Source organism: Acinonyx jubatus, chromosome E4, assembly GCF_027475565.1.
Source record: "Acinonyx jubatus isolate Ajub_Pintada_27869175 chromosome E4, VMU_Ajub_asm_v1.0, whole genome shotgun sequence".
NCBI lineage: Eukaryota > Metazoa > Chordata > Mammalia > Carnivora > Felidae > Acinonyx > Acinonyx jubatus.
In genome coordinates, this window is record NC_069395.1 from 44,227,393 (window position 1) to 44,248,284 (window position 20,892).

General features: G+C 42.6%; 1 protein-coding gene across 3 annotated transcripts in view; it reads left to right on the top strand.

Moving 5' to 3' along the window:
• RGL1 (ral guanine nucleotide dissociation stimulator like 1) overlaps nt 1-20,892 on the top strand; it is a 255,922-nt gene that overhangs the window by 187,556 nt on the left and 47,474 nt on the right. For all 3 annotated transcript variants that reach the window (XM_015073307.3, XM_053209243.1, XM_015073308.3), the window contains one exon: nt 3,731-3,808. In XM_015073307.3, coding sequence (XP_014928793.2) covers nt 3,731-3,808 — 78 coding nt within the window. The remainder of the gene's footprint in view (nt 1-3,730; nt 3,809-20,892) is intronic.

The following is a 20,892-nucleotide window of genomic DNA, read 5'->3' on the forward strand; positions in this document are numbered from 1 at the left end:
TACTTTAAGAGGCATCTGTAAATCTTTCTTTCGCCTTGTGATACAGGGAAAACCATGTCAAAAGTCGTTCTGACAATTTGTATTTTAATTTAAGTTTTATGAGTTCCCATTTAAAGAAGGCCAGTTTCTTGTTGGCAAGCCTTCTTAAGAGGTTGAAGCTTTGATCTTAAATCCTAGGGAGACTTTGCAGAAATTGGAGGTGACATTGTTGACAGGTTTGTCTGTAGCTATTCTAGTGCCATTAATTAAACACACACACACCCCTTTTATTTACTCCCCTGGAGTAAATGAATTGAACTTGACTTTGGTTTTTGATTGGAAGCTATGAGAGGGTCCAGGAAACATCAAAGAAACGCTCTTAATCTAGTAAAACTAACTCTCAAATGACCTAGCTTGAACATTAAAGAGTTCTTGATTCCAGTGCGGGTCTAGTTTCTTTTCTGTAAGGCGTTAATTCCCTTCAATGATAAAAAAAAAAAAAAAAAAAAAAAAAAAAAGTGCAGGGGCAAATAATCATCCCCTCAGCATAAAATTCCAGAGGGTTATAGCCTCTTTAATTTTATCTCGCTTCTGAAGGTCTCCTTTGTAAAACTGTGTATGTGTTTTTCTCTTGTCTTTTTGTACTGCTTATACTTTTAAGATCTTAGCTTTAAGATCTTAGAACTTTATTTCTTTTGCATTTCAATTTTAGATTTTTGGAATGGTCACAGCTGTCCTAAAGCTTTTTATGATCCTAGACCTTTAGGAATGAAGGTATGGACAGGTTAAGACAAAAAGCCAGATGGTGCCTTTGTAGCAACAGAGTAGTTGAGTAGCCTCGTAGTTGAGAGGTCTGTTTTCATGTCTGCTTGGGGAGCCCCACCAGACGATTCATTTGCCCCCAAACAAGTAGCCATCAGCCTGCCTCATGGGAGCCCAGCACCATTTGAAGCACTAAAGAGCAGTGAGCAAAAGAGACAGAAATCCTGTTCTCCAGGAGTTTATGTTCCAATGGACAATTAACACAATAACTAGGTTACACAGTCTCCACAGAAGACTGTGAAAGAAAATAAAGCAGTGTTATGGGGTGGACAGGGGAGGCCTCACTGATAAAGTGACACTGGAGCAGAGACCCACAGGAGCTGAGGGAGGGAGCTGTTGGCATGGGGAATGGGGGGGAAGGGCCCCAGTGAGCGCAGAGATTCTGAGGCAGGAGGATGCCTGGTGTGAGTGGAGCAGCAGGGAGGCCAGTGAGGCTGAGGAAAAGTGAGCGGGTGTAGGAGGCAAGGTCAGAGGAATCAGAGCAAGTCCTTTTGGGCCCTGTGAGGCAGGTGTGACTTTGGCCTTTCTTCAGAGTAAGACGGGAGCCACGGGAGGGTTCTGAGCAGAGCAGTGATGGGATGTGGTTTATGTTGAACAGGATTGCTGTGGTAGCTGGGCTGGATCCAAGAGATTGGTTAGGTGGCTTTGGCCTTGATCTAGACCAAAGGTGGTGGATGGAAGTGATCTAGACCAAAGCCAGGATGGAAGTGATGAGAAGTGTTTGGATTCAGGGTACGTTATAAAGGCAGAGCCCAAAGGATTTCCTGGTGGACGAGATGGAGAACAGCCTGGGCCCCTGGACTATGGCACGCTTCACACGTGGTTTACCTTCTTAGTGATGGTCCTCATTGGTCTCCAGAGTATTGTCAACCAGTCATTCGGGTCCTGATAAGGAATCTGTAGACACGCTGATGGCTGAGAGAAATATCCATGGGGTCTTCTGCGCACACGTTCTGAGCAGATGGTACCAGGTTAATTAATGAGAGCTACCATCACTCACCTGTGTGAGTTGCTTAGTCCTTCTTGACACCATCTGACTGGACCCGTGGCATCACATTCTCAAAGGGGACCCGTGATAGGTGCTCACGTCATTCCACCCGGCAGCTTGGCCCTGAGTCTGAAAAACGTAGAGAAAGAGCAGCGAAGTATGAGAAGCTACAGTGAAGACAAAGAAGAGGAAGATCAGGACATTTTTAGTACAAACAGCTCGAAAAAGAGAAATACCAGGAGCGGATCTTTCCCTTTGTGTCTCTCGTAGCTTCAGTTGGAATATAAAGGATGCGGTATTTCACAGATAACCAGAGAGAATTAATGAACTAAGATAGAATATGACAAAAACAAAGTTTCAGTCCCACATTTAGTCCCTGAGGGCTGGCGGGAGAAGAATTTGTGGATCTCTCTAGTCAGATAGGTGGAAGCTACGGTGGCCGTCCCAGAGCCCTGCTCTTCACCCGCCCTGATCTTTCCTACTTCAATAAACCACAAAGTCTGTTGTGAGAGAAGATGAGTACATGGTTCACTCTGATGGTGGCCACGGAGAGAGCCAAAAAATCTGTTTGTTTAGGAGAAATCTCATTTCCCATCCCTGCCTTGCTCATATGGGGCTGAATACATCTTAATCTAAGTTCTTATCTCAGGAAAAGCAAAGGGTGGCCCTGGAAGCCCTCTGAATAGCAGGTGCAGACAGAATGAAGAGGGCTAGGGAGGGTGGAGGCCTGTGGAAAATATGTTCAGGAGGCCAAGAAGTCCATAAGGCTGATGAGCTCGAGAAAGGAACAGGTGCAGGGGAGGGGGGCCAATGCCTAAGGGTGCAGACTGGAACCTACCAGGATAGGGTGATAGGGAGACCAGATGGGCTGGCATTCGGTCAAACCAGATGGTGGGCTTTTATTTTTAAAAGGATTTGTAAATCCTAGGAACAAGAAACATAAGGGTACTGGGGCCTTTAATCCCATTAGTAGAGGACAAAAGTGTTCTCTTTAAAAATGTAAACCTACCAATTATAGAATTTCTCTTATCAAAACTTTGGGACAGAGTACCAGCTTGTGAAATGCCAAGAAATCTCTGGCTTCTTCATTGAGGGGAAGAGAGGAACTGCAGAAATAGGGCATTTGTTGTGAGTTACTGAAAAGCCTACTCCTCAAGAATTTAAAGTGTACATTTGGAACCAAACAAAATGTGATATATTTATACAAAAGAGTCTTGCTTACATATGGAATGGGAAGGACAGCTAACTGTAATTAGGGACTGATTCGTTATTTAGTAAATTTTGAGTTTATAATGAGACAAATTAAAAAATTGTGAAGCACCTGTCACTTTCTAAAAAGTTGTTCCCCTGGGTCCCCTTCCCTGGTTCCCTGGCTCTTCTCCTGGTTGCATAAAAATTCTGTTCTTCAGCCCTTCTCTCAGCCTTTCCTGGAGGGTCCAGAATTACTTCCATAACCCTTCTCCTCAAGGACTTCTCCTCGAGGAGACCAGACTCATGAGCATAGCAGGGAGTCGTTACGGGGCACGTGTGGTGGTACGAGTGTGAAGGTGGCACAAGGCACAGGCAGGGCCACGGGGTCCTTCAGTAGATGGAGCAGAGGGCTGTGTCTCCAGTCCACAAGGAATCTGCCGTCTTTGCTGAATGTGACACCTGACCCTCCCTCTGAGAGGAAAAGCCTAAGTTCTTCCAAAGAATTTCAAAGAGATGTTAAATATTAAGAGAAAGTTTTAAGTAGTGCAATTCATTGTTAAATCACTGTTTTTGGTTAGAGTATCCATATGCCCAATAAGTAAATCCCAGCAACATCAGTTTTTGATGCTATTGCATAAATATTTCTTTCCGTAATTACTCCTGAAAAGTGTAACGGTTATCTCGTGTTTGCAATGGAATAGAGTTGCTTTCCAACCCCACTGAGTGGGTATTTTTGTTTTGATCTGTAAGGTATGGAAACCTGACAAGCCCAAACTGTGAAGAGGATGAAAGCCCCAGTTCATCAGAGTCTAAGATGGTGATCAGGAAGTAAGTATGCCTCTCTCTGCATTACAAGCTCTTAGTCAAGACTTACTATCTTAAAAGAATGTAATTCAGCAGAGTTTTTTTTTATTCCTTTCCAATGTTGTCATGGTTTTTCTTATAATGCGTAAAATCATATAGTTATATTTTGACCATCCAGTGATAATTCATTTATTCATCCAATAAAAATGTATCAGGCATCTGCCATGTGCCAGGCCCTGTGCTAAGGGGAACAGCTATGAACAAAATAAGTAAGTCTCCGCTCTTATGAAGTTGGTATTTTAGCAGAGGGACAAGGAATCCCACAAAAAAGAATGCAGTAGGGTAAAGGGGGCTAGATCCTGATGGAGAGTTTGATTCACAGAGGGTGCCAGGAGTGGACTTTCTGATCCGGTGACATTGGAGCAGAGTCCCGAATGGGGTACGGGCTCGGCTTTGTGAATATCCAGGCAGGGAAAATATGGAAAATGCTCTGAGGCGGGAGCAGTGTTGGACAAGTGGTAGGGAGATGAATGAGGCAAGAGCAGGTGCCAGAGGGTGAGATCTATAAGGTAGTGGGGGCCCCAGACCACATGGGGACTTGAAGGCCTCGGGCAGGATGTTCAATTTTATTCTAAGGAACTAAGAAACATAAGAATTTAGAGGTCCTAGGAAGAGCAGGGCTATTTATATTTCTGAAGGTTTTTATGCATCTATGTGGAAAGTAGACTCTGGCAGTGGGACGGGGGCAAGAGCGGCAGCAAGGAGCCTGGTTAGGACACTTCCAAGGGCCCAAGCAAGGGATGCTGGTAGCATGGACTTTCGGAGGAAGAGGAGTGGGGTGGTGGTGGTGGTGCTATTAGTAGTGATAGTAGTAGTAGTAGAAGCAGGAGTGACTTGTAGGAACAGCTTCTGCAGAGATCTTGAAGGTGTTTCTAGGAGGTTGTACTCATGAAGTGGATGGGGCATCTGAGAGAAAAAGAGGCCAGGACACCTCCAAGGGTTGTGGTATAAGTAACTGATAGAGCAGGACCTTGGCTTTATGAGATAAGAAAGACTGGCAAAGAGGAGCAGTATGGTGGGGAGCATGTGTCAAGAATTTCATCTTAGACATACTAATTTTGAGACTGTTGGATGAGTCTAGATGGTTGGGAGAAGTCTGGACTGGAGGTACAAGTCTGGGCATCCTCAGTTTATACCTGGTGTTTAAGGCTAGGAGGCTAGGCGTGCCCTCCTGGGAACAAAGGGCAGATAGAGAAGAGGAAGGTCCAGAGACTGAGCCTTGGTTTCCTCCAGTATTTAAAGTCAGGAAAGTAGAGGGTCCAGCAAGAGGAGCCTGGAACAGAGCAGCCAGTGGGGAAGGAGAAGAAAGAAGAAGTTGTGTCCAAAAGACAAGCAAAGAAGGAGTTTGGGGGCGTGGGTGCTGCTGTGACCAATTATATCCGTTACTGCTCAGATATCAAGCAAGAGGAGCCTGGGAAGCAACTACTGTGTTTGCAACATGTTGGTCTTTGGTCCCCTTGACAAGTGCAGCTTTCGTGGATGGAGGTGTGTGTGGGTCAGGAGAGGACAGAAGTTTGGAGAAGTTTTTCTATAAGAGAAGAGAAATGGGCAGGAGGATGATCTGGAGCAAAGGAGAGTTTTTTTCAGTGTGTGTGTGTGTGTGTGTGTGTGTGTGTGTGTGTGCGTGCGTGTTAGCACTAGGTGATGGTTTAATCTGATGAGAATAGTGTGGGAGACACTGAAGAAAAATGCAGGGGTGCAGGCCACTATAGGAGTGATGTTCTTGAGTAGATGGGCTGTATGCCAGGGTGCTTGAAAGTACTCTTAGTAAATATTCATTCTTGGAGCCAAAAGTTTGGGCAGTTAATCCTATGGAATATTTTAACTCCTCAGAGGATTGACCAATGGAATCCTTTCTTCAGAAGCCAAAGATGTGAAGCTTAGAAAATTGAGTATCTTTTTAAGTCCTGAGTTAGGGAGTTTTATTATTTTATTGGATGGGCCATAACCTTCCAGAAAACCAGACAAACCAGTGTAGTTTTTTGAATGTCCAAAGCAAGATGTGGTAAGTGGAACACATACTTTTATTCTTAGAGGGCTTGGGGAGGCTTCTTGGAGGAGGTGACAATTTGAGGTAGGCTCTGAAGGAGGGTGAAAATTTTGGTGGTAGGACCATCTAGGTAGAGGGAACAGTGGGACCAAATCAGGGACACGCAGTGTATGTGACATTTGGAAACAACACAGAACTGGTGTGGCTGCTTCATGATGGTGTCTGTACCAGGATGAGGGGAGTTGTAGAACCGAAGCTATCGCGAAGGGGGTTAATTCTCTCAAGAGAATAGGACGATCCCTGCTAAGCAGTAGACAGCCCTGAAAAGTTTTTGTAGGAAGGAACCAGTATAATCAAATAGGTGATCTGGGGACATGGCTTAGACGTACAGACTTCTTACTTAGAGTGTGGTCCATTTGCCAGAAGCATTGGCACCACCTGGAAGCTTGCTAGAAATGCAGAATCTCTGGCCTTACTGCAGACCTGGATTAGAATCTGCACTTCAGGAAGATCCTTGAGTGATTCTACACATTTAAAGTTTCAGAGTCATAGGATTAGGGGTTTCGTTGTACATTTTGTTTATTCACGAAAACTTAACTGAAATAGTAATTTTTTTAAAAGAACCTCTTCAAATTAAAAAAAATTAATGTTTATTTTATTTTTGAGAGAGAGAGAGAGAGAGAGAGAGAGCAAGCAAGCTTGAGCAGGGGAGGGACAGAGAGAGAGAGGGAGACACAAAATCTGAAGCAGGCTCCAGGCTCTGAGCTGTCAGCACAGAGCCGGACGTGGGGCTCAAACTCACGAACCGCGAGATCGTGACCTGAGCCGAAGTCGGTTGCTTAACTGACTGAGCCATCCAGGCGCCCCAAAAAAGAACCTTTTTATGTATATATTTTTAAGCATAAACAAAGGAGGGATACTGTAAGAATTGAGTGGCCAGCTTGTCAAATGTTCCCTCCACCTGTGACCACATGCAGAAATAAGTGTGTCGTTATCCACAGATTTTGGAGTTGAGTCAGATCTGGAGCTATCATTCAGCTAGCCACCAAGGAGAGTAACAGTCTGAAAAATATCCAGAGCTTTTCTGTTTCCCAGGGAGTGTTTTGAGATTAAATAGGTTTCTGGGGAAGTAGCAAGTTAAAGAAAATTGGTTTGTACCCTGGATGTGAAGAATTCTGCTCATTATTTTAAAGTCCTATTCTAAAACTTCCTTGAACTTGATTGTACGCCAGGAACAGTGATGTGGGGGAGACTCCAGGATAAGCTGTTTTAAAGGGCTTTACAGTTTTAAGCATATGAGTCCTTAACAAAGAGCTTCACATAGAACTCCCCTGAGGGGTCCATCATCTGGGGACAATGGTCCTTTCCTAAAGCCTCACGATGAATTGGTAGAAAGTTCTTGACCCTTTTCCTCAGACTGAGTTGCTTTTTAAAAAAATTATGCCTGATGAAAATATGTTACTTTATCTTATAATGGACCACTCTGTCCTACAAATGCAGGAATGCTAAAATCCCTTCTCTCTGCTGACCTCTTTCTTCCTTTCATTCTCCTGCTTTCCGGCTGCTTCCTCTCCCCCTCCCAACTTCTCCTTTTATTATTTTTCATCTCATTTCACCGTTGTCTTTTTGCTTTTTCTAAAGTTACCCTTCTCCTAATCATTTCTGTGGCTGGAGAGGGTCACTGCTTTGTCTTTCTGAGAGAATATCGGGGAAGCATCTCCTTCTTTCCATATGTCACATATTGAAAGTTCCTCCATCATCACAGAACTCTGGCACCTGAGATGTAGCAACGACCGAAGGCTTCCTAATGCTGGATGCACGTGTAGGAGACCTGGGTCTCTGGCAATGCTCAGTGGGCTGGTTTTGTCCCCAGAGGATATTTGGAAATATCTGGAGACGTTTTTGTTGTCTTAACGTGGTGGTGGGTGGGGGATGCTATCGGCATTGGGCGGGTAGAGGCCAGGATCTCTGTGAAACGTTCTACGGTGCACAAGACAGCACCGCCCTCCAACAAAGAATGCCCTGCCTCTAAGTGTCATAGTGCGTAGGTAGGAAACCCTGCTATATGGCGATGAGGCTGCAGTCCTCAAGTGAAAACCCTCTTTATTTATGAGTATCTAGATCTGGGTGAAAATAGGACCATGCTTATCTGGGGATTTCCTTATTCGTGTCCCGTCTTGTACTGAGGTGAACCAAATGCCAAGGTGGCCCAGAAGCCAGCCTCATAGGAGGTGAAGGGCCTTGGGTGAGAAGCCTGGAGAATTGAGGTTTGAGTCTGTCATCAATTACTGTCACTTCCCCTCTAGATGACCTAGTCACCTCGCCTCCCTCGGTTTCAGCTTCTTGACCTGAAAAATGAAGTGCTCGGAATGTAAGCTCTCTGAGGCCCTTTCAAGTGTAACGACATCGAGGATAAAACTTATTTAGCTTTCTCTTCATCTTTTCAAAAATGAACATGAATATCAGAAACAGAGATATGGCCCAAATATTATATTGAGCTTTTGAGAGGTACCCTGGACTGCTTTTTTCGATCAGAGAGGCTGTGCAACCAGCTTTGATGAAATAGAAAAACAAAATAGACAGCTTCTTTGAGTTGCTTGTTATGACTCATGACATCATAACTGGTCGTGATGATACTAAGTACAGAGATGAGCTAAAGCGCTGTATTGTGGGGTACAGTGAGCAGGACATAATGCCTACTGTTTTCCTTTGCTGTGAATCTGTCATCTAGTGATTTCAGGTGGGAAACAGACGGTGGGAATTCAGTAACTTTCTAAGAAGTAAACATCCTGTTTTGGGGCAATGCCTTCAGTTCTGCAGATGGGGTGTAGTATGGGTGGGGAATCACCACTGAAAAACCCTCAACTATTATTTGGTTTTCCATTTTTAATGTAAAGCATAGAGCAAGGCTTACATTTCATACAGGGTCCCAAAATCCCAAGATAACAATCCTCCCTGTATTTCTAAATCAACCTTTTGGAGGATAAAAGAACTTAGAAGAAGGAAAACGTGGACATACAGATGGAACAGTCAAGATGAAAGATTGGTTCCTAGTGCCTTGGATCACAACTGAGTAGTATTCTTCACGAATTTCAAAAAGTATCAGATTGTGCTGTGACTCCCACTTGTTAATTCCAGTCCTGAGTGTGCCCAGTTCAGGCGTTGTGCAGTATCGAGAACCTTTAGAGTTATCCAGCCAAAACAAGAATTCCTTGAGTTGCAAGGAATTCAACTTCCAAGGCCTCTGGATGTTGGAATCTGCCACACAGTGATTTCTGATGTTAGCGCCAGACTGTTGTATGTAATAAGCATACCATGTTTATTTCTACAATCCCCAAGCTTGCAACTATTTGGAAATCAGGAAACTCACTTCCTGTGACAGAAGAAAACATCTCTGCCCACATTCATCCCACCTGTGCCCTTTTCCTCCTTCCTGCTGACACTTTTACACAATAAAATGCTGTCTATTTAGAATAATAGAATCAGAACCAGATGGACAAGGACACTTTCCCTAGTGCAGATTAATTACCAGCATTGAATTCAGAAGTGAAGAGAATGTAAAGAAGGGGTGTTAGCCATACAGAACCTCGACACCATGAATCTTCATTCTCTGAAATGGATCTAAAATTAGAATATGTATGTAGGTATATGTGTCACCTATCTTTGTCTGTCTGTCTATCTATCTATCTATCTATATCTATAATACTTAATTTAAAGAGGTTTAAGACTCCTTAGGAAATGACACTTTTTAAATTTCTTTAATGACTATTGTAATATAGAAATAGTTCTGTTTCCTTTTCTTTTATTGACTCTCATCACTTCCCTTCTGGAGTGCTGTGTTTTGTTTTCTCAACCTCTTTACCACAGCAGTGCTCTAAACTGTTGAAATCATTCTGCTCTCATCTCTGCACATTCAGTTGATGTGAATGTCACTCTTGTAATCTTTTCCCAGAAGTTGTAAATAGTGACTCCAGATTTTAGTCACCAGTGAAGAGTCGTATAAATAGTAGCAATCCAAGACATTGGAAACACTTTAAAGAAAAGGGAGATGAGTTAAAGAAGGCTGGCTGTGATTCCTTAATGCCTGAGAAACTTTACAGTGGAAAGCATTAAAAAAATCTTCCCAGAGAGTTTGCAACTAATATTCATTGCAGTAAATTCAAGTACCCTAACAAAGCAGTTGAAATGAATATGGTGATTTTTTATTATAATTTTTTTCATGTGTATTTTTGAGAGAGTGCAGTGTGTGTGTGTGTGTGTGTGTGTGTGTGTGTGCACGCACACGTGTGCACATGCACGCGGGAGATGGGCAGGGAGACAGGGAGACAAAGGATCCGCCGTGAGCTCAAGGCGGAGCTCGAACTCACGAACCATGAGCTCATGATGTGAGCTGAAGTTGGATGCTTAACCAACTGAGCCACCCAGTTGTCCCAAAATTAATGTGCCGATTTTAACAATGGGGCAAAGAAAGAGAGGTAAAGAACAGAGCAAAAATAATATTTAAAACTTGAAATTGAAAAGAATGAGAGGCTCTAATGTGAAAGGGATATTTTTAAAAAGTAAAATGAAAGAATGGAGAAATAATATGTTGTATAAAAGAGCCTGGTATTGTCTTTAAAACATCCATAGTGGACAAGGAAAAATAGAAAGCATACTTTCAAAAGTCATTGAAATCTTGAATCAAATTATGCGTTTAAGGGAAGGGAGTAGAAATTAGTTTTCTAAGAATTAAGGAGTAAAAAAGAACATTGGCAATCAGTGGTTCAGAAAGAAGAAAAATCAGCCACCTAAGAATCTCCTGGGGTTCTCCAAATGTGGGAGAATGGCAAACAGGCATCCCAGCCACCTCTGTCACTTGATTTGCCCTGCATCACCCTGGCCACCACCCCTGGCTGCAGTTTGTGGTGTGCTAACTAGTGTGGGGCCTTCTTCTGGGTCCTTTGTATTTTCTTTTACCATCACAGATATGCTGTGAGATGTTGTCTTCATTTTATAGGTGTTAATGGAAGCCTCAGAAAAGTTTGGGGGGGTGCCCGGGTGACTCAGTTGGTTAAGCGTCTGACTTCAGCTCAGGTCATGATCTCACGGTCTGTGAGTTCAAGCCCTGCATTGGGCTCTGTGCTGACAGCTCAGAGCGTGGAGCCTGCTTTGGATTCTGTGTCTCCCTGTCTCTCTCTCTCTCAATCTGCCCCTCTCCTGCTCACTGTCTGTCTCTCTCTGTCTCTCAAAAATAAACATTTTTTTTTAAAAACTTCTAAAAAATTTTTTTTAAAAAGAAAAGTTTGGGGCATCTGGGTGGCTCAGTCGGTTAGACGTCTGATTCTTGGTTTTGGCTCAGGTCGTGATCTCACAGTTTGTGAGTTCGAGCCCCTCATCAGGCTCTGCACTGACAGCATGGAACCTGCTTGGGACTTCTCTCTCCCCCTCTCTCTGCCCCTTCCTGGCTCTCTCTCTCTTTCTCTCTCAAAATATAAATAAACATGAAAAAAGTTATATATTTTGACTAAAACCAAGCAGCTGGTTAAATGAACTCTGGTATTTGAACTCAGGCCCGATGGACTCCAAGACCTAGGCTGCTCACCATTTTGCTCTTGGGCTTGCCATTTCAAACTGAACATCAGGATCTCAGGTGCTTGTGCTTTTTCACCCCATGTATGCTTCTGTCACAGTAACCAGGTTGCAGCCAGAAGTACACGAAGAACTAAGGTATATTATATTATCACTATTGTGACTAGTGTTTTAGCTTGTTAGCATCCTGAGATCTCTTAATTTGGGATTATTTACTGTAATGTACCCTGTGTTGTTTTGCCTGGCTTTATTACTGAATGAACACCCTAAGCAAGGTCCCCAGACAGCTGTTAGAAATGTGGAAGTCAGGCTGGCTTCCTGGGGAAGGAGATGGGTTGCAGGATGTGAGGAAAGAAGAAGGAAGATCACATTGGTCAGGCCCATCAATCTGAGTGCCTGCTTCCTGTTCTTAGGGCCTTGTAGCATCTTTCATTACCAACGGAAACGCCATCCTAATGGTGAAAAATATAGAATGCCTCAGCAGTGTTTTCATTAGAGGCCTATCTCTAACATAAAAACACCCTTCTTGGACTATGAGGGATGGGAGAATAACGAGCTGCTGAGGTCCCTGAAGAATAATTTTGGCGAGTGGCAGCGTCCCTTTGTAATAGTAATAGCTAGAGATCATTGACTGCTGAGTAGGAATAGTCCCTGTGTTAAGTACTGTATATCCTTTTAATGTTACCATAATAACTCTCTGTATTACTAGCGCTCTCTCACAGATGAGGAGTCTGAGACAGAGAGAGGTTAAGTAGCATACCCAAGGTCATACAGGGAGTAAGTGAAAGCTGGGATTTAGAGCCAGGCCTTGCCCTCTACATTCCATGGCCTCTACTTCTTTCCCGTTGATCAAAACGAGATGGGTTATTCTTAAGAACTTAGGTCAGACTCTCCTGTTTGTGTTTTTTTCTTAAAATTAAGATGTTTTCCACAACAGTTTTGGATTTCTGTAAAAATCGAGCAGATAGTAGAGTTCCCATACACCTCCCTCTGTTCCCCCTACTATTCTCACGTTAATATAGCACATTTGTTACAGCAAATGAACCAGTATTGCTACATTGTTAACTGAAGTCCATAGTTTATTCAGATTTCCGTACTTTTTACCGATGTCCTCTCTCTGTTCCAGGATCCCGTTCAGGATACCATATTCCATTTAGTTTGTCATATCTCCATAGACTCCTCTTGTCTCCATAGACTCACTCCTCTTGGCCATGACAGTTTCTCAGACTCCTCTGGGTTTTGATGACCTTAACGGTTTTGAGGTCAGATATATTGTAGGATGCCCCTTTATTGGACTTTTTTTCTCATAATTAGACTGGATTTATGAGTTTTCGAGAGGAATCTTACAGAGATAAAATGCCATTCTCATCACATGATGTCAAGGACACACACTGTCGGCATGATTTATGACCATTGTTGGCCTTGATTACCTGGCTGCAGTAGTAGTTCTCAGATCTCTCCATGGAGAGCATCTGCCCTCCACACTCTTCCTTCCCGTACTGTGTTATTTGGAAGGAAGTCACTATGCACAACCCTCAGTTAAGGACTGGGGAGTTTTGCGCCTCCTCTGTTAGGGTGAAGTATCTAATCAATGTATTTGGAAAACTTCTGTGTGGGACGTTTGTTACCCCCATTTATTAGTTTATTTAATCATCTAGATCAGTATGAAGTAGGTGGATACTTTTTTTGTGCTTTGGGTTATAATACGATGCTAGTTTATTTCTTGCTCAGATTGTTCCTGTTTTGGCCACTGGGAGCTCTTTTGGTAGACTCCCGTGCACTTTGACGTGTACCTGTAGCATTTGTGGGGTCATTTGGTTGTTTGAGGCCTTCTTACTTTCTGGCACTACACGATGCCCTAGGCTCATCTTCTAGATTTCCTGCCCCCGACCTAAAATCAGCCATTTCTTCAAGGAGCCCTGGTTCTTTCCATTGGAGAATGGCATCAGAATCCAAGATTCGCAGCTGGCAGGGCTAGGAGATTTATGTTTACACAAATTACCAATTACATAAATACAGATATTTATGTGTAACATTTTGTATCTATATTATGTTTAACACGAGTTCTTGCTGATGCCTCCAGTTCTAACCTGCTACCACATAGATAGCTCTAGTCTGCTCCCCTTGCTTATTTGTATATTTCCTCTGTGACAGCGAGAAAAGTGGCTTCCACCATCTGCCAGATGTTTACTTAATTGTCCAGCTTCGGTTATACGTGTATAGCAGTATCAGAGTTGTTAACTCATACCCTAGCGGGAAACAACTTGATCAACTAGAACATGGTGCTTATGTATAAGTTCCTTTGTCTTTAGCCCTTGGTCTTACAGACTGCCCTTCTTCTTTTTTAAAATAATGAAAATAGCTAATATTTTTCGAGGACTTACTATGTCCTAGGAACTATTCTAAATACTTTGCATGTATTATTGCTTGGCCTCACAGCAATTCTACGAGGAGGCATGTGTTATTCCCATTTTACAGATGAGGAAGCTGAGGCACAAAGAGGCTAGGTTACAGCTAGTAAGCCACAGAACCAGGATCCCAGTTAGGCGCTCCAGAGACTGTTCACCACATTGGCTGTACTGCTCATGAACAACGGGCACTTCAGAACCCTTTCAGTTTAGTTTTGTTTGTTTGTTTTTTTCCTTTTCTAGTGGAGTGCAGTCACTGACACACTGGATAAGGTTTGGTGATCTGGAGTTAGCTCTGTGCACAATAATTCTCTTCAGTTTCTATAAATTTGCCTTCAGATATCAGGGCCCGCACATCTAGTTTGGGAATAAAGGAGTGGATCAACACGCCTGACTTTGGCTAATTGGTTTCAGGCTTGTCTCTTCGTATTCTTGGTCCTTCCCCACCCATGTTTACTGTGTATTTCTGTGTGTCCTTTCTATCACAGTCTTCCTCCCCCTCCCCCTCGCCTTGGAGCTTTTTCTCTGTAACTGCCTCGTGGCCCCTCACTGGTTCTGTGCCATGGGCTTGCCTGATGCTTAGCACTGAATCTGGCCCTGTTTGCATTTACTTTTCTGACACTCCTAATTCCTCTTTCACTTACCCTCCTCGTGTTCTAATCCCTGCTCAGCCTCTGTACCAAAACACACGCTGGAAATGTACAACAAAGCATCGCAAGACGGACCTTGACAAGTCCAGATAGTAATGCTTCCATCTTTTCCAGGCTTTTTCAGAAAAAAAGAGAAACACATTTTCTGTAGCCTCCTTTGTTCTTTCTCATCAGGGAAACCTTCTAGCCAGAGGTCTCAGAGGCAGCTTCTAAAGGGCAGCCTTCTCTGAAAAGGAAAATCTGCTCTGTGACTAGGAGAACAAGGTGGAGGGGTCTAGCTCAGAGTCACTGTCAAGGTCACTTTGCTTTCTTCCCCTGAAGGGCAAAGTGCATTGGCTCCCTCCCTCAGGGCTTTGCAGTGTCACCTGCCACATTGATCCAAAGGCCCACCCTCCACATGGATGTTCTTACCTTTTCTTTATGCGTTAGGAAAAGACCCGGTTTTTGGAGAATATCCTAACATAGAAAAACATTTCACTGCTTTTGAAAAAAATGGTCCCATATCTTATTAAGTAACAATAAATTATGATCTCAAATAGACTTCTGGGGAGAGAAGAGAACTCTAAATGGACAAAGTTATTCTTTTTGTCATAATAATCCTATTTCTTGGCTGGGAGCTTATACATCATGGGAGAGATGACTTCATATTTTGAAAATTTCTCATTAAGCCTTTTACCAATTGTAGAATATTTTACTACCAGTGGGATTTTAATATGATTTAATACATATGCATTCAAATCCCTATATGTATTTAAATATCTGTGGTTTGAGCATACTAGCAGCCTAGACAGTCAGCCCTCTTACTGCATTGCATGCCTGAAGGTCCCCACGGTGGCCGTCAGTTCTGTACTTTTTCCTTGTACCTCTCGGCTAAGGCATCTGTCTAGTATTTTCCAACCAGGTGTTACGAAGTGTGATTTCTGTTTGGCTAAGAAATCAAATGAGTGTTCCATTCCTCCCCTCTCTTCCACAAACACTTCGAGATTAGAGAACACCCTACTGAAGAATGAATGGATTAACCAAGAAATTAAAGAGGAAGTAAAGTGCATTGAAGCCAATGAAAATGAAAACACGACAGTCCAAAACCTTTGGGATACAGCAAAGGTGGTCGTAAGAGGAAAGTATAGAGATTGCTCCAGACCTTCCTAAAGAAGGAAGAAATGTCTCAAATATACAATCGAACCTTACACCTAAAGAAGCTGGAAAAAGAACAGCAAATAAAGCCCAAAGCCAGCAGAAGAAGGGAAATAATAAAGATTAGAGCAGAAATCAATGATATCAAAAAAAAAAAAAAAAAAAACCAGTGGAACAGATCAATGAAACCAGGAGTTGGTTCTTTGAAAGAATTGACAAAATTGATAAACCCTTAGCCGGATTTATTGAAAAGAAAAAGGAAAGGACCCAAATAAATAAAATCATGAAGGAAAGAGGAGGGATCACAACCAACAATGCAGAAATAACAATAATAAGAGAATAATCTGAGCAGTAATATGCCAACAAATTGGGCAATCTGGAAGAAATGAGTAAATTCCTAGAAACATATAAACTACCAAAAGTAAAATAGGAGGAAATAGAAAATTTGAACAGACTCATAACCAGAAATTGAATCAGGAATCAAAAATCTCCCAACAAACAAGAGTCCAGGAACCCTCTCTTCTCTTCCTATTCTTTAAATAGGTCTACTCTATATCCCTTGAAAGTGTTTTGCCCTCTCTTACCTCAGGATCTTTGCTTATGCTATTGGCCCAGAGTCTTTACCCCACTAACTCTTCTTATACCTAAGATCTCAGCTAAACATTGTTTCCTAAATCCTTCTTTGGAATCCCTCTTGTGACATTCATCACATACACAGTTTTTATGAGTATGGAAGATAAAGGGCACTCAAAAAATATTAATTAGTGAATTAATTCTCCCCAAGGGCCTGTTTCTTTAGAAGTACAAGTCTTAGAAGCTGTGTCAGTCCATTCCACACATTGATGTCTGAGCACGTCTCCCTGTTCCTTATAGACCATTGTGATAGGGTGAACAAGGTTGCCAAGAACGCCTGAGGTAGAAAAGGCAATTTTCTGAGGGGTTGTCCCCTCAGCTGTCAGGTTTGGGCTCCTTGCCCCATGGCCACCGACCCAGCATGCTTACTTGGGACTGAGGGGTTTTGCTCTGTAACCCATTAAAGATTACTTTGGTGGGGCGCCTGGGTGGCTCAGTTGGTTAAGCGTCCGACTTCAGCTCAGGTCACGATCTCACAGTCCGTGAGTTCGAGCCCCGCGTCGGGCTCTGGGCTGATGGCTCAGAGCCTGGAGCCTGCTTCCAGTTCTGTGTCTCCCTCTCTCTCTGCCCCTCCCCCGTTCATGCGCTGTCTCTCTCTGTCTCAAAAATAAATAAACGTTAAAAAAAATTAAAAAAAAAAAGATTACTTTGGAGAAGGAGGTCATGTACTGCCTTTCCTCCTTACTGAGTTTACATTATGTCACAATCGAAATCTTTGCGTTTGGTTTCAGAAAGTACTTCTTCAGTCTTCACAAGTCTTCCAAGAAGTATGTCTTGCAGTTTATATTAGAGTTTGATGTCCCTGAATTGATTTGTCCTGAGGAGAATGCCTTAGGTGGTGCGCGCGCGTGCGTGTGTGTGTGTGTGTGTGTGCGTGTGTGCATGTGTGTGCGGGCTTGCGTGTGTATCTGTTTGTAATAGCAGGCCTGGAGCCACACGTGTTGTCACACAGTTTGTATTTCATGTCATCCTTTCTGTTTGGGTGGCAGATTCTTTGAGGGATTTCCATACGTGCTGATTTTCACTGAGCCATTTTTACCTTTTTCAGTCCCTTCCTTTTGTGATTTATGGCAAGTAGTTTTAAGACGCCTAAAAGTTACATTTCTCTTTGGGTATCTTGAAACGTCCTTCTTGACATTATGTCCTGTGAAGTCACAGCTGATCAGTGTCAGGTAGATGAAGGCAGGTATTCTATCTCTTCTCTAGGTAGGGGTCAGTGGAGTTGAGTGACTCCCCACCTCCCTTTGTTCACAGGTGGCGCAGCTGGATGGGAATTGGGTTTTCCTTCTACAGCCTTCTTTCTTGTTCTGGTACAGAACCAAGTAGCTTCTCTAGCTCAACAGTCATACCTTTCCTGTAAGTTTGTGATTTTAAAGCAGATTTCCCTTCAGTATTGAGGTTTTTTACATTCTGCCCAGTAATCAGTTCTGGTTGCTATGTAAGCCAGACCTTGGGAGTGGAGCCAGGAAGGGTAAGTTGGAAAGGCATTGGCCAGTAATCCTGTTGGCTGCCATGATTTTGTGATGTTGCTTTCCTTTTTGAAATCTCAGATGTTTCACATTTTATCTGCTTTATAGTCTATCAAGAGCGGGAAGTTTTCTTCCCAGGAGTAGTAAACATAAAGCTACTGTGAGCTTCGGGCACATGTCCAGGACTTTCCAGAAAACCTCCCTTTCTGGCATGCTGATAATTGGCCTGACGGCAGACCCCGTGTTGTATTGTGCTGTTTGTGTGTATCTTTCCCTTCTTCTCTTCCTTCTTCCTCCTTCCCCCTACACTCCTCTTTTCTGTGAAAATGCTTTTTCTAGCCAAGTCAGGGTCTGGGTGTGTAGTAACTTCCACAGTCCTCTTAGGCTAAGCTGTGGGAAGGGCACTGTCACAAAGGGTGGAACGAATAGCTCAGCAGAGCTAGTTAAAAACGTCAGACTGAGGAGGACAAAATGTGCACCTAAAGGCGAGTCCAATCTGGATTCAGGTCCCTTTTCAGGACTCCTGCAGACCTCCCGAGGCTGCACTTTCCGTGGAAGTAAGCGCTAAATGATGTGTCCTGTAGAGATGCAGAAGTACACGGAGATGCGAACAAGGACACACCTTTTGTAATTGTTTGTAGTTGTGAGAACACGAAAATAACATAAACATTTGTATACTAGTAGAAGAATCCTTCTATTAATTATCGTGTGTCCACACAGTGGGAAACAGTAAGGTAGATCTGGAGGCAGTGAATGGAGTGGTGTCTGTTTCATACCATTCAGTGGGAACAAAAATCCATGTTGGCTGATCTATGCACAGTATATCTTTTTAAGTATATATACATATCCACTGAAAAGACTGGAAGGATATACTCCAGACTGTTAATAGGTGGTCATGGAAATGGGATTGTGGAATGGGTCACAGAAATGGAAAACGGAAGGGAAGTGATATTTTGCTGTCTTCGTCTGTATACATTTGTAATATTTACTTTTTTGCAATAAATAATCAGTTTTGTAACTTGAAAACTAATATTTATGGGAGGCCAAGGAGTAAAAGTTAATACCTTTCACTATGTGTCTTTTTCCTGTGATTCTGGATTTCTGCCTGGCTTTTCTTTTAAGTTATGCAACTGAGGAGTCACTAGGGTCATTGTGTTGCTGGTCTCGTTGTTGGGTGGGTGTTCTTTTTCATTTTTATTGGTTGATGTGAATTCTCGTCCCTCCATGTCTGTTTTTTCTATCAGTGTCATTGGAAGAGTATTCTCTCACCGAAATATTAAATATTAAATGAGTAGTTATATTAATCAGATCAATTTATGCTTCTTTTGAGAATTACAAAACTATATGTAGGACTCAACCTGATGAAAGCAAATGTCAGGTTGTCCTATGTTCCAGCCTGTTCCCCCACCAGTGTGCCTACCCCAGTTCTGGGCTCAGCGCTTGTCAGGGAAGAAGAGAAATTATTCATAGAAAACATCTTGTTCCTTATAAAAAGGAAGTGTTAGGATGCTACTTCATCATTTTCTTCTTCAGTTCATCATATGGTTTTGTGTGTGTGTGTGTGTGTGTGTGTGTGTGTGTGTGTGTGTGTGTGAAGAAAGGAGAAATAATGCAATGTGTGGGCTCTTAAAAAGTAGAAGTCCATCAATTTTCGGGGGCGTGAGTGTTTCAACATATGAATGGGGGGACACAAGCATTCATACATAACACGTGATTTTGCAGGTAAACTGAGGATTGAAGGCCCACTGAGGAGACTCCATTAATTTCATTTTGCTTATGTTTTCATTAAATCCCAGGTCCCATATTAATTTCCTCGAATCTTTTGGGAGGGAGTGAAACTTTTGTTTGGCTTTTTATTTAATCTTGACTAAAGATTTAGAGAATATTTTAATTATTTCTGTGGTTTTATGTTACCTATTTCCAACATACGCATGTGAATATTATAGTTCCAAAGGCCCTCGTGTCCTTGTTAGTAAAGCAATGATATACACAGCAGTGAAACCAATTAGTAAATTTATTTTTCTTCTGTTTGCACTTCACCTCCAAAGGGTAAGCATTGAATTGGCTTTGGTTGTACGTATGCCTGTATTGTAGTCCGGCTTCATGGTAGGAATTTGGGATGTGTGGAATTTAGGCACACCTGTCAAAGCCCAGCCTGCAGGTTCACTACCATCCTTGTAGTCTCTTTACAGGTTGTTAACTAAGTGAACAATTTGTTTGAAGGATGATAATTTAAAGAGGCGCTAAGCCTTTTTTTTTTTTTAATCAGCTGAAGAATTTTGGTCAGTTGTGTCGTTAGCTAAAATGAAGTATCACATCACTGTCACTAAAACATGGATTGATTAATTTATAGCCCCTGTCATCTCCAGCCATCATGAGTGCATCCAGCCCAGCACGTCCTCTTTGAACATGAAGCGCAAAATGATAGCACTCAAAACTTTTTATCCTTTTCGCCAGTCAGCTGTTTGTCTTTTCCAGTGGATGTGGGGCTGTCCCTAACCTAAGACAGCACACGCGTGTTCTTAGTACCATGGTGGGGGTGGGGGAGGGGGTGTGCACACGTCACGGCCCTGTCTCTTTTTGTGCCCTGACCCTTGTCTTGCCTAAGATATTCTCTGCTGAGCCATCAGAGGAAATCGCCTTCACAGTGGCTTTGCTTCTCAAGGTTTTGTCCCTTACCTTTCAAAGACCTACCTCTCTATTAGGTACTCTTTCTCCTACATATTCTTCTCTTATAATTTGAAAAGCAAAAGGATAATTGGGGGGGCACATTTTTGGGGTACTTATGCTGAAACCCTGGTAATCTTTGTAAAATTAAATGAATGCTGTTATCTTTTCCAAACCTAGGCACTTCCTGTCATTAGACGGATTTCAGGCCTACTGTCAGTTATTTCCTAAAATGTTAGTACAGTTGATTTTGTGGTTTCTGATATGAGTGAATCCAGAACTGGAAACACATAATCTCCTTGTGCACAGATTGCTTTGAAGTTGCTTCAGGACTCACTAAATCTCCTTCTGCGTGTCTTTCCCCCCCCCCCCCCATATGAGTTTTTCCAAAGTTTTTGGTCCTATCTTTTTTTGGAACTTAATCAGTCTTTCCCCAGCTCTACAACCACCACTTAAAATAATAAGATAAATAATATTTATTTATTATAAAATAATAAGATAAATAAGATAAAATAATAATAATTGTCAG